We start from the raw sequence: 19195 nt of genomic DNA, 5'->3' as shown, positions 1-19195 counted from the left end.
TAATGTTTCCTTGGTCCTGGAAGTCCTGAGGTAAGAAAGGACTGGGGACCTCAGGATTTGGCCCATAGACTTTTATTTTTGAATTTACCAGCATGCTACTGTATCTATGGGACTGGCCATAGTGTTCCTTGACACTGTGTAGGAATATGTGGATTTACTTTAATCAACCAGAGTGCAATCCTGCCAAAATAGAGCACAGAACTTACCGTGAGATGCAGCCAATGGCTCTGGCTCATAATGTAAGCACTGCCCTCAGTAGTTAAGTGTTGGCAGGATTGGGGCCCTAAAGAGTAAAACCTTCTTAATCACAGTTTAGTGCCTAGTTGATGGTACAATGGCGTCGTGTGCTGTACGTCATGATTACAGGCCTGATTCTGCCCTCGCACCAGTGGAAATCCGGAGTTAATTCCTTGGCTCCGCTCTGCTGGCCCCCTGGGAGGAGGTATGCTTTGTGGTATGGCTGGAGGAGGGTGTGACTGGAGCATGCTGTGCTCAGCCGGCTGTGTCCAGCTGGCATAGGCCCCTTGAGGATGTGGTGAAAAGACATCCTTGGGTTTTCAAGGTTGGAGCCAGTTGTTTGAAATAGCGATGTCATCTTCTTAAGATTATGGTTTCTATAAGAAAAACTGAGATGCAGCGTTGAGATCAATTGCTTCCCTTGTTTACCGTCGGACACTGCATTACAGGTTGCTTTTGGATCCCTATCCTGCTGCTACTAGTAGCGCTCAGAGCCATTCTGTCCATAGGGCAGACCGGGGGAACTGCCCTGGGTCCCACACTTCAGGGGGATGCGGAGGTGGGGGGGGGCAGCCCGAGAGGCTAGCGGGGGGTCTGGCTCAGGCAGCAGGGGTCAGGCCTGTGCTCCACACTCACCGGCCCAGGCGTTTATTTCTTTTTCTTGCCTGCCACCGCTCGGGCTCGGGTTAAGGCTCAGTCTCTGTGGCAGCAGCAGTGAACGACCCGGCCCCAGCCCGCTCTGCTCTGCTCTGCTGGCTCTTGGCGTCACCTGCCGCCACAGGGTCTTAGCTCCTCTTAACCACTCGTGCCAGGGCAGGCTGACCCTGACCCTTCCCTTCTGCCTCGGATGGACCCTCCACCAGCACAGGGGGCCCCCTCACCCCTAGCACAGGTGAGTGCCAGCCAGTAGTCCCCATCACCCAGCACTGGTGTCCCCCCAGTGCCCCACACCTCCCCTCTTCCAGCACTGGGTGGGGTCCTCCAATGTCATCTCCAGGCCAGGGCCAGCCCTTATCACCCCCCTGCCTCAGGGTCCTCCTTGCCTTTCAGCTCTCCAGCCTTGGGGTCCCCCTCCCTGCAGTACCAGGACCTGGGGTCCCACAACTCTGCTCTCTCCACCACCCACAAGGATTAGGGTCCTCCATCCATCTGCTTTTCTACCTCCCCTCCCAGCCCCCAGAGAAAACAGAACTTAGAGCCCCTCCTCCATGCTGGAGGGTCCTAGGGTCCCCCAGCACCAGGGCACATATAGAGACATGGGCTCTGTGTTGTGAAAGCGTAATTACATTTTAAAAACAAATCCACTGAGGGTAGTGAGACCACGTGCACCTGGGAAGTGAGTTTGCTGCAAGGAAGTCCAGGGAGGTGGATATAACACTATAATTATACAGCTGAGTGCTATCAATATTTAACCTGCAGCCAGCTGCTGCCCTGGAAGTTCTCTGTAACCAGATTTCACCTGTATAAAGAATGTTAAGGGGAGAGGGGGACACATGGACTGATTTGCTCCAGGCCCGGCGCCTCCTAGGGATGGCTCTGGTGGCGTTACTGACCAAAAGCAAACTTTTCTCATCTACAGCTGGTTCTCTCTGGACCTCTCGCTATGATTATCTATGCCACTACAAGACCACTCCAAACTTTCAGCGAATGCGCCCGATGCCATTCACCATGTAGCTGCTGGTCTGTTCGCTAGGGTTTGCAGCAAAGAGCCGGTTGCTCCAGTTTTGTCCATTTCGTTGGCTTCCTGTTCCATTTAGGTGCAATGCAGAGTTAACCCATAATGGTCTTTATAGACCAAAGTTATGTCTTGGCTATGTTGAGAGGTTGCTTCTCCTTCCACGTACCACCATAGCAACTGAAATGAGCTGAGGCTGTTGAGCTAACAGTCTCCCAGGATGGCTTGGCGTTTCCAGCAGGGCCGGCCCCAGGCACCAGCTTAACAAGCAGGTTTTTGGGGCGGCCAAGGGAGAGGGGCGGCACCTGCGGCAATTCGGGGGCGGCAGGTCCCTCATTCCCTCTAGAAGCGAAGAACCTGCCGTTGAACTGCCGTCGCCGATCGCGGCTTTTTTTTTTTTTTTTCCAATTGTCGCCGCCGATCGCGATCGTGGCTTTTTTTTTTTTTTTGCTTGGGGTGGCAGAAATGCTGGAGACGGCCCTGGTTTCCAGTAAAATGTTGGAATTCTCTTCTCCCATTGGTCCTTGCTGACAGGCCTGGTACAAGACCCTTCTCTCTTCTCAGGCATTTAAATGTGTGGTTGGGGATTGGGAAAGAGGATGTAAATGTGTTGTGTTTGTGAGTTTCTTGTTGCTGCTGTTTAAAATGTTGAGTTATAGTTGCAGTTGAGAAGGCAGATCACCAGCAGGGATTATTGGCATGATTAATAGCTCATTTAGTTATATCTTGAAGAACAAAACAAACAAACAGCCTGCCCAACAAATTGTACCCAAAGAGCCTGATTGAAAGCCCATTTCTAAAGTCAATGGAAAGACTCCGACTGATTTCAAAGGGCTTTGGAACAGGCCCATAGCTAGTCTACATAATCAAATATTCCTGTCACTGTGCCTCCTCTCTCCCTCCACACAGGCTCTTCCTACGTACTTGTTACACAATTGTTGTATTTTCTCTTAACCTAGGCTATAAATTCTTTGGTGAAAGGACTCTCTCTCAAAATATGTTTGAATAGCAAAAATGGGCCTGATCCTGACTGGGCTTCAGGGTGCTACTATAATAAAAAATGATGCACTTCGAGACTTTTTATAATTGGATGCGTTTTTTAAACCAATCCTGCCTCAACTGCATGGACATAGAGAAGCTTGCCATACCATCGACTCAAGCAAAAGGTTACAGCTTGAATCATAGAATCCTAGAATATCAGGGTTGGAAGGGACCTCAGGAGGTCATCTAGTCCAACCCCCTGCTCAAAGCAGGACCAATCCCCAACTAAATCATCCCAGCCAGGGCTTTGTCAAGCCTGACCTTAAAAACCTCTAAGGAAGGAGATTCCACCACCTCCCTAGGTAACCCATTCCAGTGCTTCAGGCTTGTTGGAACTTGAGTTCCATCTGCTCAGGAGACATATGAAACAAAAAAAAGCCAGGCATGCCTTAGTGGGCAAACAGAAGACTGGATACAGCCTAATTCAGTATTTGAGTGTCTTTTTTGTATTCTTATTTAAACATTGAATCTGGAAGATTTCCCAGATGGAGTGTCTGCCCCACTCCACTACATTTTAGATGTCGGGATCAGACGGACAGTAAATTGATTCACAGGGTGAACTACTTTATCTCTTCTTGTCAAACAACTTGTGAATTATTCTTATCTTCCCCTCATTTCCCATAAAACATCTGGCCAGCAGATTTAAAAATAAAGAACATCTGTATGCCAAAAATGCAGCTGTATGTGTGCCACTGATGATCCAGCCACAGCACACACCAAATGGGAGTTTCTTAATCTGGGATGGGTTTGGAGAAGGATCCCTGAGATAATCCACAGCACCCATGAAGTATTTTTCTATTTTCTTATCTCAGCGCTGACTCAGGCTATTTAGTAATGTTGAATTACAATAACTCAAAGCTATAAACTACGACAGTCACTGTTCGGATGTTAATAACTAACTTGAATATGGGCTGGCTCCAAAGAACCCTCTCTATGGGCTGTATCACCTTGTGTTATAGTTTCTATCGTACCCAATGGGATCCTGGACTCTAGGCCCTATCCTAATGCAGATTGATTTTCTTATTCAGACATTTATCAATTAGCACTAGCTTCTAAACAGTCTTTTGCAATTTAAATATCTTCTATGCATCCAATTTTACTTCAAGGATTTGTTAAATTTTACTGCTAATGAGATCAAACATTTAATTTCAGACAACTTAATTTTGCAAGTGTACCCTAGAGTAAACTAGTGTGAATTAAATGTATTTGCATCATCTCTTCCCATTACTTCAAAGGGACTTTGAGTAGTTTAGGCCTAATTTTTTTTTTTTTAAGTATTAACAAAAACCTAGTATTCTTCGAGTGCTTGCTCATGTCCATTCCACATTAGGTGTGCGTGCGCTGCATGCACAGTCCCCAGAGATTTCTCCCTTGGTGGTATCCGTTGGGCCAGCTCTAGTGTCCTCTGGGGCCGTGCGCTCATATGCCAGTCAGTATAAGGGGCCCAGCCGGCTCCGCAGCCTCTCAGTTCCTTCTTATTGTCTGCGACGGTCGCTGGAACAGCTCCTCTTGTTTTGGCAAAGTCCTACTCGGTGGTCTTAGTTTAGTCCTTTTCCAATGTTTCTCCATACCCAGTACTTACTTTTTCTCAGTTTGGACTGTTGTAGATTAGTTGTATATAGATAGCTGGTGCTTCTTGCCCTGTTAGTGGAGTTTCGTCCACTCCCGGTGCCGGGGCATGCCTCGGTCCCTGGGTTTCAAGCTCTGTGCCTCCTACAACAAGCCTATGCCTGTGAGTGACCCACACTCCAGTTGTCTGAAGTGCCTGGGAGAGACTCATATTAGGAACTGCTACCAGATCTGGTCCCTGGGTTTCAAACCCTGTAAGAGGAAGAACTGGGAGGCCAGATTGAAGTCCTTCCTAATGGAGATGGTGCTCTGTCTCTCATCAGAGCCAAGCCAGTCAGCCTCGGCACCCAGTACCTCAGCATCAGTGCAGAGTGCTCTCCCGCTGTGAGTGTCTCTTGGCACTGTTCTCCTTCACCAGTGCCAAAGAAAAAACATAAGAAGCAGTTGGCCAAGAGCAGATGTTCCTCGATTCTGAAGAGAACCAAGCACTGGCAGTGCAGTGGAGTGCGACATGAGTCTGGCCATTCCTCTGTCCCTGCTGCAAGGGTAACACCATTGACTCCGCCTCGTATGCAGACTCGGTTGAGTCCTGTCCCAAACCACCCCTTGGCACTAGAAGGGCAAAGCAGCACCAGCAGGATCATGGTAGCATCTACCCTGGAGGCGTTCTTTGCAGCTAGGGACCTGCTGGTGCTCTCAGCACTGCTGTCGCCAGTGGTATAAGAGTCGGCAGCATTGGTAACGGGGCGCAGACGGGAGCATGTGGCCCCAGGCTCCCATTTGGTACCATCTAGAGGGAAGCCATTCTTGCTTGTCTCAATGCAGGTCTTCCCTCCTCAGCATCATTCCTTGGCTCCAACAGATACTGCCCTTCCACGGTCCCAGGTGGAAGGCTTGTCACTGGACTCAAAGTGGAGTCGTATTCCCACTTGAGGAACCATTGCCAGTTCTCCCCCCAGGCAGCCCTACTAGTTGGTGGATCTGGTGCAGGAGCACTGCTGGAGTACTTGTGGGCACTGGCCTATGCAGATGCAATGGCTATTTTGGAACTGTGGGGTTTTCCCCCCGATGCAAAGGCCCTCTTCCAGATGCCGATACTCTGTAGTTTCAGAAAGAAGAGCACCCTTGTCCCTACAACCGGCACTCGACCCAGACTCCGGTACCACGCCCAGTACCGAACCTCAGGACCTAGATCTGCAGGACCCAGTTGGTGCAGAAGGAGCAGAAGATGAACCTCCTGCTGGTGCAGGCCTCTTCTTCCTCCTCCCCAGATGATGCAGTGTCTGGGGCATGCATATCCCCCTCCTCCCTCCACGATGACTTTGCAGCTCAGCAGGAGCTGTTAAAAAGGGTGACCTCAAACCTTGGGCTGGAAATCGAGGTAGTCAAAGAATCCTCGCACAGCCTGGATGATATCTTGACTGCCACGGGCCCGTTAAAGGTGACCCTCCCTTTCAATGAGGCCATTATGGGACTGGTTAAAAACCTCTGGCAAACTGTCCTCCCTGGCTCCCACTGCAAAAAGGACCGAAAAGAAGTACTTTGCTCCCACCTAAGGCTGTGAGTACTTGAACTCCTGTTCCCCTCCAGGATTCCTGGTGGTCTCAGCACCTGAGAGGGACAGACAGCAAGAAGTGACCCCCAAAGCAAAGGACGCAAAGAGACGCAACAGAGGTCCAACAGTCCATTCAGGACCTTCCATTTGATGGCACTTTGGAGGCCACATCCATTTGTTCAGAGAAGAGCAAACAAACAAGCTTTGCAGCCTGTAGGATTCTAGAGACACCCTCAAGTCCCTGGGTCTATGTGCCCTGGTGCTTTTGAGGAAACACTTCAGACCTCAACAGCTGGTCTGCTTCTCCGCTCCACTGCTTTGCCAGGACCTATTTAAGAAGCTAAACTGGTTAAACACAGAGAATCGCTCCCATTCACTTCAGCCTTGCTACTGGTTCCTTTCAGATTCTTGGGAGACTCCAAGCAGAACTTCTGATGGGGTACTCAAGGGTGTTACACCAGTTCTTGTACCGGATCCTGCCCCATTTTTGTTTTCAGACAGTCTCTCCCACTTCAGCCCAGAGTGGTACCTCATTACATCAGACGGTTGGGTACTGAGTACCGTGGAGGAAAGTTAAACTCCAGTTTATTTCCATCCCTCCCTCCCAGCCCCCTTCCCCATCCCTCTTCAGGGACCCTTCTCATGAGTAGATTTTGGCCAGGAGGTACAAGCCTTCCACCAGGTAGGGGCCGTGGAGGAGGTACCTCATAGCTTGAGAGGGAAAGTGTTTTACTCCAATTATTTCCTAATCCGGAAGGCCAAAGTGGGTCTCCAACCCATACTAGACCTGCATTTCCTTAACAATTACCTCAAGAAACTAAAGTTCCACATGGTCTCCCTGGCCTCCATTATTCGCTGCCTGGATCCAGGGGACTGGTACACCGCCCTCAACTTAAAAGATGGTATTTTCACATCTCCATATTTCGAGGCCACAGAAGGTTTCTCAACAAACCATGAACCAGACCCACTACCAGTTCATTGTCCTCCCCTTTGGCCTGTCAGCAGCCCCTTGAGTATTCACAAAATGCATGACAGTAGTGGCATCATGCCCTTCTCATACCTCTCCTGGAAGGTCATCATCTTGATAGCGACTTACCTCAGCCAGGAGAGTCTCCGAGATCGGGGGCCCTTATGTCAGAACCCCTATATATGGTGTTAAGGACAAGGTACAACTTTGCCCCCACCCTGCATTCCTACCAAAGATGGCTTCGCAGTTTCATGGTAATTCCTGCCAGTATTCTTCCCAAAACTGCATGAGAATAGGGAGGAGCAGCGTCTTCATACACGGTTCATTAGGTGTGCCCTGGCCTTCTACATAGAAGGGACCAAACCATTAGTCCACGCAGCTCATTGTGGCAATAGCAGACAGGATGAAAGACCTGCCAGTTTTGGCCCAAAGCATTTCATTCTCGATCACTTTCTGTATTCACACATCTTAGGAGCAGGTGGGTGCCCCATCTCCTACCATCTTGACCGCCCATTCAAAGAGAGCTCAAGCTTCCTTAGTGGCATTTCTGGCCCAGGGCCCAAACCAGGATATTTGCAGAGTGGCGATCTGGACGTCAGTGCATTCTTTTTCATCCCACTATATCATCACCTAGCAGGCTAGAGATGATGCCGGGTTTGGTAGAGCAGTGTTGCAATTCGCATGTCCATGAACTCTGAGCCCACTTCCTAAGGTACTGCTTGGGAGTAGACTAACATGGAATGGACCTGAGTAAGCACTCGAAGCAGAAAAATCGGTTACTAGCCTTTCTGTAACTGTTCTTCGAGGTGTGTTGCTCATGTCCATTCCACGACTCAGCTTCTTGCCCCTCTGTTGGAGTTAGCTGGCAGGAAGGAATTGTGAGGGTGCGGAGCTGGCCGGACCCCTTTTACCGGCGCATGAGCGCATGGCACCAGAGGACACTAGAGCCTGCCCAATAGATACCACTGAGGGAAAAATCTTCAGTGACTGTGCACGCGGCATGTACGTACCTAACGTGGAATGGACATGAACAACACATCTCGAAGAACAACCGTTACAGAAAGGTTAGTAACCATTTTTCATATAATTGTTGAAGAGGGCATTTGGCAGTGAGGACCAGTTCCCTTAGAGTTTTAAAGTGGAGAGGAAAGATGGGTCCAGCAGCTAGGAGGAGGGTTTTTTTGGTGGGTGGGGGGTCATCAGTGGGCAAGGGAATGGGTGGAGTAAAGAAATGTTTTGGGCCCTTACTTCGCTAGAAACTGGAAAGTGGACAGGATCTCTGATAACATTGTTCTACATAAAACTGATTTAAAAAGAATCATCTGGACAAACATGTAACTCTATACTAGAATTGCTTTTAAGGAGGTCCAATTTTAAGCCTAAACTATTTGATTATTGACAATTTCCTGGTGCAAGTGCTGGAGGAACCAACTAGGGGCAAAGCTTTTCTTGACCTGCTACTCACAAACAGGGAAGAACTAGTAGGGGAAGCAAAAGTGGATGGGAACCTGGGAGGCAGTGACCATGAGATGGTCGAGTTCAGGATCCTGACACAAGGAAGAAAGGAGAGCAGCAGAATACAGACCCTGGACTTCAGAAAAGCAGACTTTGACTCCCTCAGGGAACAGATGGGCAGGATCCCCTGGGAGAATAACATGAAGGGCAAAGGGGTCCAGGAGAGCTGGCTGTATTTTAAAGAATCCTTATTGAGGTTGCAGGAACAAACCATCCCGATGTGTAGAAAGAATAGTAAATATGGCAGGCGACCAGCTTGGCTAAACAGTGAAATCCTTGCTGATCTTAAACGCAAAAAAGAAGCTTACAAGAAGTGGAAGATTGGACAAATGACCAGGGAGGAGTATAAAAATATTGCTCAGGCGTGCAGGAGTGAAATCAGGAAGGCCAAATCACACTTGGAGTTGCAGTTAGCAAGAGATGTTAAGAGTAACAAGAAGGGTTTCTTCAGGTATGTTAGCAACAAGAAGAAAATCAAGGAAAGTGTGGGCCCCTTACTGAATGAGGGAGGCAACCTAGTGACCGAGGATGTGGAAAAAGCTAATGTACTCAATGATTTTTTTGCCTCTGTCTTCACGCACTGGGCAGTACAGCATGGGGAGAAGGTGACCAACCCTCTGTGGAGAAAGAAGTGGTTCAGGACTATTTAGAAAAACTGGACGTGCACAAGTCCATGGGGCCGGATGCACTGCATCCGAGGGTGCTAAAGGAGTTGGCGGGTGAGATTGCAGAGCCATTAGCCATTATTTTTGAAAACTCATGGCGATCGGGGGAGGTCCCAGATGACTGGAAAAAGGCTAATGTAGTGCCCATCTTTAAAAAGGGGAAGGAGGATCCAGGGAACTACAGGCCAGTCAGCCTCACCTCAATCCCTGGAAAAATCATGGAGCAGGTCCTCAAGGAATCAATTATGAAACATTTAGAGGAGAGGAAAGTGATCAGGAACAGTCAGCATGGATTCACGAAGGGGAAGTCGTGCCTGACTAACCTAATTGCCTTCTATGATGAGATAACTGGCTCTGTGGATGAGGGGAAAGCAGTGGATGTGTTATTCCTTGACTTTAGCAAAGCTTTTGATACGGTCTCCCACAGTATTCTTGCCGCCAAGTTAAAGAAGTATGGGCTGGATGAATGGACTATCAGGTGGATAGAAAGTTGGCTAGATCGTCGGGCTCAACGGGTAGTGATCAATGGCTCCATGTCTAGTTGGCAGCCAGTTTCAAGCGGAGTGCCCCAAGGGTCGGTCCTGGGGCCGGTTTTGTTTAATATCTTTATTAATGATCTGGAGGATGGTGTGGACTGCACTCTCAGCAAGTTTGCAGATGACACTAAACTAGGAGGCGTGGTAGATACACTAGAGGGTAGGGATCGGATACAGACGGACCTAGACAAATTAGAGGATTGGGCCGAAAAAAACCTGATGAGGTTCAACAAGGACAAGTGCAGAGTCCTGCACTTAGGACAGAAGAATCCCATGCACTGCTACAGACTAGGGACCAAATGGCTAGGTAGCAGTTCTGCAGAAAAGGACCTAGGGGTCACAGTGGACGAGAAGCTGGATATGAGTCAACAGTGTGCTCTTGTTGCCAAGAAGGCTAACGGCATTTTGGGCTATATAAGTAGGGGCATTGCCAGCAGATCGAGGAACGTGATCGTTCCCCTTTATTCGACATTGGTGAGGCCTCATCTGGAATACTGTGTCCAGTTTTGGGCCCCACACTACAAGAAGGATGTGGAAAAATTGGAAAGAGTCCAGCGGAGGGCAACAAAAATGATTAGGGGTCTGGAGCACATGACTTATGAGGAGAGGCTGAGGGAACTGGGATTGTTTAGTCTCCAGAAGAGAAGAATGAGGGGGGATTTGATAGCAGCCTTCAACTACCTGAAGGGAGGTTCCAAAGAGGATGGAGCTCGGCTGTTCTCAGTGGTGGCAGATGACAGAACAAGGAGCAATGGTCTCAAGTTGCAGTGGGGGAGGTCCAGGTTGGATATCAGGAAAAACTATTTCACTAGGAGGGTGGTGAAACACTGGAATGCGTTACCTAGGGAAGTGGTGGAGTCTCCTTCCGTGGAGGTTTTTAAGGCCCGGCTTGACAAAGCCCTGGCTGGGATGATTTAGCTGGGAATTGGTCCTGCTTTGAGCAGGGGGTTGGACTAGATGACCTCTTGAGGTCCCTTCCAACTCTGATATTCTATGATTATGTTCCTTTTACTGCAATTAATGCAATTATAAAAGATGACCGTGCAAAAGAGCTACCAGAAAAGCTGTTAACGGAAAGCCTAAGTCAGAACAAGGTGCTGCCATCTTGGAAATTTAAAGTCTTTCAGAAATGGGAGTACTTCATTGACAGGTTAAATACTGCTGACCATCGCTAGAGTGGTGTCCAGCCATTCCTGATGGGGAGTGGCCACAAGGCCTTTGAAGGGAGGAGGAAAGTATAAGGGGAATCTCACCCCCTAAAATGACCAGCGTGGCCTTGAAGATTCTAGGATAATTGTAAAGTACATCCTTTTCCTTGAAAACAAGAGGAATATTTCACATTGTGATGAGAAACCAAAGGTCAGGAACGAAATTCCTCACGACTCACAAAGAACAAAATCCAGTGTGTGCTTTTAACTGATGTGCTAGGTTAACGGGGGAAGATCAATAGCAGCAGTTACGGAAAGGGGACTTGTTTGGGCAGAGTATGAAGCAGAGCACTGGCAACATGGCAAATGGGAAGAGTATAAAGCCATGGCTTGGAGAACACATGGCTCTTTAACCTTATTCAAAAATAATAGTGCATGTTTTTTTTAACCTTAGAGTTTAGTCTGCCCTCAGTAAAAACAAGATGCATGAAAAACTGTGCACCAGAATAAGCAAACCTCTTTTTCCTGGTTTCTGCATATAAGATTTACAGATACTTAAAATAAACCTATGAAAAACAGACACAGTGTGCTGGAATTTGCTAACTAGTCAGAGCAATTACCTACAGGTTCCAAAACCCAACTGACCTTGACTTTTGGAAATAGACTTGGCAAGCTCTTCTTCCTGGTGCTGTTGTAAAGGTGTACATGAAAAGATACGGACCTCTGCCAGAAACCCCAGGAATCCCGTTCAGAGATGAACTTGGGTAATGGTCATGAAGGAATTAAAATAACACAGATGTGGATTAATGTGAAAAAGTAGGCAAAACACTTATTTCTCATTGTGTGGTTTCAGCGTGGCAGAGTCTTTTTAAAATTCTCTGGTGTACCACAGTAATTAAAGGGGTTAAGAACATTAAGTTAACGTTACTTAACAAGAAAATAAATGCCTCAGTTGAAAGCCAACAATGTATCCTGTTTGTTTTATTGGAAAAACAAAAATTAATGCAAGTTGCCATGGTAAAATTAGGTTTAAAACCTTTTCAGCAGTAATGATTTTTGTGCTGCTTCAGAGATCACATACTAGTTGATTGTGGATGCCATAATTTCTGTAGAATCAGACTTCTTTATAAGACTGACACTCCCATTTAAAGGTGATCTGGAAAGGGGAAAACAACAGATTTTCCTCCCACTCTTCTTCCCCCCCCCCCCATCTGAGGAAGGTCTGAAAACTTTTTTTAATAAAAGATGTATTTGGGGGGGACTACTCCTCCTTGCTTTTTTTTTTTTTTTACTGTAAAAATTCAGGTCTTTTTCTTGGAAGACTCTATGGGTGACTGGAGAACTATTAAGCTTCTGCCAAGAGAAAAATACTCTGCAGGTAAAACTTGATTGATTGAAATGAGAGATGATTTTTATTAAGACTATGTAAAACTCACTGGTATTACGGGCGATGGGGGTGTTTTTAATTCACTAGAAAAGCTGTCAGATATTCTCCAGTAAAATCCGGAAACATAAGACTTTGTTCCTAACGTTTTAAAGGGTAAGCAAAAAAAAAAAATTATATAATATAAAAATATATATATATCCTTTAAAAAACAAAACCAGGAAATCTCTTAGGCTTTCTTTCATACTTCATAAAGAAGTTAAAAATGGCACAAACTTCCAGTGCCACCCTCACACGTGCCCCTCCCCTTCTGCCCCCTATTTGTAGGTTACCACTGATGCTGAAGGGGAGTTTTTTTGTACTGTGTAATGTCCATGTTGTTGAGAGCTTGTCTTCAGCACCATGAAGCCTTCTCTGCACTGGTCAATATAAAGCACTGGAGCATACCTAAATTTGGCAATAAAAGACCAACTTAATGTTAACTTAGCATTTTACTAACAATAACTCAGTTAGAAATATCGCTCATGTGGGTGCATTATAGTTATTAGGTGTGAGAAATACAGTTTTCAAACTGTAATTAATCATTTTTGAATAAACTTCTTTACACATTTATGACATCAATGGGTATGACCATTATGTTTTGCCTATAAAAGCTGACCTGTTTTATGTACTCTTTATGGAAACAGTGCAGTCATAAATTAAAAGATGCAACTCTTTTGGATATTTTACTGGTGGTCCTCTACTTTCCTGCCAGAAGTGCAGCTGTTTTGGGTTTCTCAGGATAACACATAAAAAGGCTGTGTGCGCATTGCAAGTTTATGCTTGAATTGCCAAACCAGAGGTGGAATGACTCAACCTTCCCAGGAGCAACATGTACCAAGATGTGATGAATCAAAACAGCTAGTTTAAGCTTAGTGGCTTTCATTACAACTGTGAAAACCAATTCCACTGGTCTACAATTTTTGAGAAGTCGTCTGCTTCAGAGATAAAATGTGCTATTTATTATGTATTTTGATGTGCTGAATTCAAATATGACAATTGAAACAACTGATTGGCTACTGTTTCTAAGATATTTAAGTTTTTACATTTTATGTCTATGTATATTGTGTAGCTAGTAGAGTTTTATTCATAAATTGTAAACCTAGGTCTTTTCATGTGTTTATGGTTGCTTTACATGATAATATTTCACCTGTCCTGTTTATGTAACACTTTAAAAATCAGCAAAAGGGTTATATAAGTAAAATTTATTATGAAACAAAAGGCAAAAAACTATTCTGTACATAGTTTAGTCCTATTCAGTGTCTACTCGGCGCTTCTTGGCTTGTCTCTTGTATTCATTAAATGGAGCATCTCTTGTCACTGTCCAGCAATAGTCTGCAAGCATTGATGGGCTCCATTTGCCCTGATAGCCTTTCTCCATTGTTGCAATGTCCTGGTGAAATTGCTCGCTGTGCTCGTCACTCACTGCTCCGCAGTTAGGTGGGAAAAAAATCTAGATGAGAGTGCAAAAAATGTATCTTTAGTGACATGTTGCAACCAAGGCTTTTGTATGCCTTGAGGAGGTTTTCCACCAACAACCTGTAGTTGTCTGCCTTGTTGTTTCTGAGAAAATTTATTGCCACTAACTGGAGGGCTTTCCATGCCGTCTTTTCCTTGCCACGCAGTGCATGGTCAAATGCATCATCTCGAAGAAGTTCACGAATCTGAGGACCAACAAAGACACCTTCCTTTATCTTAGCTTCACTTAACCTTGGAAATTTTCCACGGAGGTACTTGAAAGCTGCTTGTGTTTTGTCAATGGCCTTGACAAAGTTCTTCATCAGACCCAGCTTGATGTGTAAGGGTGGTAACAAAATCTTCCTTGATTCAACAAGTGGTGGATGCTGAACACTTTTCCTCCCAGGTTCCAATGACTGTTGGAGTGGCCAATCTTTCTTGATGTAGTGGGAATCTCTTGCACGACTATCCCATTCGCAGAGAAAACAGCAGTACTTTGTGTATCCAGTCTGCAGCCCAAGCAAGAGAGCAACAACCTTCAAATCGCCACAAAGCTGCCACTGATGTTGGTCATAGTTTATGCACCTCAAAAGTTGTTTCATGTTGTCATAGGTTTCCTTCATATGGACTGCATAACCAACTGGAATTGATGGCAAAACATTGCCATTGTGCAGTAAAACAGCTTTAAGACTTGTCTTCGATGAATCAATGAACAGTCTCCACTCATCTGGATCGTGAACGATGTTGAGAGCTGCCATCACACCATCGATATTGTTGCAGGCTACAAGATCACCTTCCATGAAGAAGAATGGGACAAGATCCTTTTGACGGTCACGGAACATGGAAACCCTAACATCACCTGCCAGGAGATTCCACTGCTGTAGTCTGGAGCCCAACAGTTCTGCCTTACTCTTGGGTAGTTCCAAATCCCTGACCAGGTCATTCAGTTCACTTTGTGTTATGAGGTGTGGTTCAGAGGAGGAGGATGGGAGAAAATGTGGGTCCTGTGACACTGATGGTTCAGGACCAGAAGTTTCATCCTCTTCCTCTTCCTCATCTGACTCAAATGAGAATGATTCTGGTGCATCAGGAACCGGCAGTCCTTCTCCATGGGGTACTGGGCAAATAGCTGATGGAATGTTTGGATAATGCACAGTCCACTTTTTCTTCTTTGACACACCTTTCCCAACTGGAGGCACCATGCAGAAGTAACAATTGCTGGTATGATCTGTTGGCTCTCTCCAAATCATTGGCACTGTAAAAGGCATAGATTTCCTTTTCCTGTTCAACCACTGGCGAAGATTTGTTGTACAAGTGTTGCAGCATATGTGTGGGGCCCACCTCTTGTCCTGATCTCCAATTTTGCAGCCAAAATAAAGGTGACAGGCTTTCTTAACCATAGTGGTTAGACTGCGCTTTTGTGATGCAAAAGTCACTTCACCACAAACATAGCAGAAGTTATCTGCACTGTTCACACAAGTACGAGGCATCTCTGCTCACTTTGGCTAAACAGAAATGTGTCCCTCTGCAAAATCAAACACTGACAAATAAGAGAGCACGACACTGTATGATTTCTAGAGCTGATATAGGGCAATTTGTTCAGCAGAGTGATGGAAGCTTCGTTATGATTGCATCATCCATGACTTCTAGGAATAACATGATGCAATTCATATAATGTATGATGCAATACCAGCTTCAGATTGCATCATTCATTGTTTTGCCTAAAAAGCAAGTACTGTCCAAACCCAGTCATAGATTTATTCATAGATCCAGTCAAAGATGTATTTTAGTCATTTCTGGTTTAAATTGAGATCCCTTTCCTTTATAACTCACTTATCCTCTGCCATTCCCAAGTCAAGGGTCATATATACTGACCCAATAGCATATCTTGAAAACTAGAGCCAATCAATAATTTTAAGCATCATTTTCGTTCTCAGTGACCCAGAATTAATAAAGTTTGACTACATTTATTTCAGAAGCATTTTGGCTGTAGAGCTGTGTTCTCAGTTATGGTACTGTATCTGGCTTTTAAAGGTTGAGGCAGCCACTCTGCTGGTGATGTTAAACTGTAACCCTGAGGATTTTATGTGCTTAATTGGATTCTATGGACCAGCTCCTCAGCTGGTATAAATGGGTATAGCTGCACCAAAGTAATTTACACCAGGTGAGGATCTGGCCCTATATCTTTATTATGCAGAGGGCAGGGATTATGAGTTTATGGCACTAAATGAAACATTCAAGCCCCATTTAGCCCCATTCTTCATACAACACTGCCACTTTACTGGTAGTTCTTGGCGGGCAAAATAACCTCCATGTTGGGCTCCCAAAAAAGGGCTGGGGAAAGCAGAGAGCTCAAGAACACACAATGAGCGTAGCCTCTTCCAGCTTCAGGTCACTGGTTCAAATTTGGTCTGGATATTTCCAGCCCTGTGTGAAATGAGTTGCTGGTTTCTATCCACTTGCTAATAAGGATTCTGGGGACACCTGTGTCTGATGCAATTTCCCTATCTGTAAAATGGGGAATATACTTAATTCACAGAGGTGCTGTGAGGATTCGTTCACTAATGGGTCTGGTTTTGCAATCGCCTTGCACCAGTGTAACTGCTCCAGATGTACATTCTGGGAGCAGAATGCGAAATATTGGTGTCTCCAAACCCACCAGCACCACTGCCATTCTGCTGGCAGTCTAGCATTAACTGGACACAGAACTTCTCAAAGACCCCTTCAGAGCAATGTAGGGAAGCTTGTATTGCCATTGTCCCTCCATGCTTGTCCTGTGAGTTACTAGGGGACTTTAGACTCAGGTGGTTCCATAGACTTCTATAGAGTCTGATATCTTTCGTGTTCTTGACTAAGTGCTTGAATTTAGCTAGATTTTCAAGAGCGGTAATGAAAGCAACTGGGGGGAAAAATGCATAGACACCCACTGCGCCCAGAAAACCTGAAATTTGTGAGCATTTTCACACATGCTGGCCTGTATTATACACCTGTTTCTCCCAACTGGTGTGCCAGCAGGCCTGAATAGGTGTGCTACTGATTTTTTTGAAAAACTCCATGAGAACAAAAAAACCTTCCCTTGTATTTTAATTAGTGTCGGAGGTGGATTGCAGTTTGTACGTTTGCTCTCCAGGCCCAGGCCCTTTGCAAATATTATGCATGCATCACATTCCATTCCCCAAAGTGAGGTTAAGATAGCAAATTTGAGTCCTGTGGACTGGGAGCAGGGGAGGAGAAAGGAAGGGGGATTGTCTGTGTGCCTCACTTACCCTGCCTCCTCCAGGGGACAGAACAACCAATCAGAGCTCAATCTCCCTCTTCCCCCTCCCCTCCTGCCTGCAGCCACCAGCTGGGGCGGGGGTGGAAGAGCCTCCTGGAGCCACCCCTCCCTAGCTTGGAAGGGGAGCAGGGACTCTGCTACAGCCCCCCAAGGTTGGGAGGGGAGAACCCCAGGAGAAGCAGAGGTGAGATGGGTGTGAGGTGAGAGAGTTGGAAGGGGTAGAACTGGTGCAGGTGGGGGGCAGAATTGGGGTGAGGTGGGGGCTGAGGACGCAACTGATGGTGGCTATGGAGCAGAACTGGTTTAGAGACTGGGGCACAGGATTGGAGGTTGGAGGACAGAATTCATTGCTGGGCTTGGGATGGGCAGATGTAGGGGTGAGAAATTCTGCTGCAGGGGCCGAAATGCTCCTACCTAATACATTTGGGAGCCTTGTTTGGGATTGGCTCCTGAATATTCATGAGTTCATTTGTGTGCCTCAAAATAATGAAAGATATATCAAGGTGTGCTGAGAAAGGGTTGGGAACCACTGTTCTACACACATGGGCAGTTTCTTCCAGCACATCAGGTGCACGGCCTCTGAAATGTGTCCGAGGTCTTTGAACCCTTGTTTTCTGAACTTTACAAGCCATGTTGCACATTATCTTGTATTATTTAATCAGTAAAACTTTTAGAAAGCTAGTTTTTATGAGACTATACAAAATACAGGCATATATTTATGTGGTCTGACTCTTTAATAATTTGTGCTTTAAGTATGTTAGAAATCATTCAGGATACTTTGCTTATTGAACAATTACGGAGGAGGCTAAATATATTTGATCACTATCGTTTCTAGGTGGAAAAGTTTTCAGTGGTGGGAACTTTTAAAAAAAAAAAAAAAACTTCTTGGGGTTCCCACAGTATATATGATGATGGGTTTTGGCCTAAAACGATGTTTCTGTTTGTTTTAGATATCTAAACCATGTCCGAGCCACCTCTCCACAGGATCTTGCTGGGGGCTACACTTCCTCCCTGGCTTGTCACCGAGCCCTACAGGATGCTTTCAGTGGGCTTTTCTGGCATCCCAGCTAGCCTGCATACACCGGCCTGTGAGCAGTGGGCACCGGACTGGAGCAAGGAGCAAGTCAAGCAAACCTCCAGTGAAACTGCTACCATCTGCACTATCGTTAACCTGCTGTCACCTTTTTCATATATATATAAAATACTTAAGCACAGCTGGCTTTACTAAAGTTTTTTTTTTTTTTTAAGTCTGCACAAGAGCTTTGTAAAGTGGTGGATACATTTTTGCGGAAGGGGAACTCTTTAGTCATGTGGCACTTCGCTGAGAGGGGCTGAAGCAATAAGCCACATCTAATGGAAGATGTGAATAATTCAGCTATGGATGTTTGAGGTTTAAAAAAGAGACTTGTAAATTTTTTAAAATAAAACCAGACTTTTTATTAAATTTTGTGGTTTTACTCTTATTGCAGGGTTTTATTTGCACAAGCATTTAAATGCCATTTTGATTATAACATTGAGTCAATATTCAAACCTATGTTTTTTTTCCCATAAAACTATTTTCTCCAGCCTAGACGAGTGGGTTTGTTTCCTAATGCCCGTAGCGGGAAACAAGAAAACGTGGAGCTGTGCTGACAGCATATTTGATGTCACTCCTCATGTTACCTTTGTCCAGAAAGTGGCAGTAAAGTCCCTGGCTAAGAATCCTTCACCTGTGTTCCTGGAGAATAAGCTTAAATGGAGCATCATTACTAGTTCAAGTGGTTCTAACCGGAGAAGGCTAAGGAGGCCAAATGATATAGAAAAGAATGCAACAAACCTTTGCTTCATCATTTTGTCATCCCCCCGCTCCCTCAACACAGCTCCTTTATTAAGCAGAGCAAGTTTTCTGTGACGGTTTAGAACAGTGGTCCCCAAACTGTGGGGCGCACCGCACAGCGGAGCACAGAGGAACATCCGGGGAGCACGGCAGGGCCCGGGAAAGAGTGCCACCCAGTCCTGCTTTGCCCTCAGCTCCACCCTGGCTCTTGCAAGGTGTGTGTGTGTGTGTGTGAGGAAGGGCGCAGACACGTTCCATTACAGGTAAGAGGCGGGGGCACGAGAGGAAAAGTTTGAGCACCCCTAGTTTAGAA

General features: G+C 45.9%; 1 protein-coding gene across 3 annotated transcripts in view; it reads left to right on the top strand.

Annotated features, from left to right (window-relative positions):
* Nucleotides 1–18510, top strand: part of MNAT1 (MNAT1 component of CDK activating kinase) — a 193839-nt gene extending 175329 nt beyond the window's left edge. For all 3 annotated transcript variants that reach the window (XM_054026944.1, XM_054026946.1, XM_054026945.1), the window contains one exon: nt 18017–18510. In XM_054026944.1, the coding sequence (XP_053882919.1) occupies nt 18017–18137 (121 nt within the window). In that variant the 3' untranslated portion in view covers nt 18138–18510. The remainder of the gene's footprint in view (nt 1–18016) is intronic.
* Nucleotides 18511–19195: the final 685 nt, after the last annotated feature.

This window comes from Malaclemys terrapin, chromosome 4 (genome assembly GCF_027887155.1).
Source record: "Malaclemys terrapin pileata isolate rMalTer1 chromosome 4, rMalTer1.hap1, whole genome shotgun sequence".
Lineage (NCBI taxonomy): Eukaryota > Metazoa > Chordata > Testudines > Emydidae > Malaclemys > Malaclemys terrapin.
The sequence above is the reverse complement of the archived record's forward strand: the minus strand, read 5'-3'. Positions and strand labels throughout refer to the sequence as shown.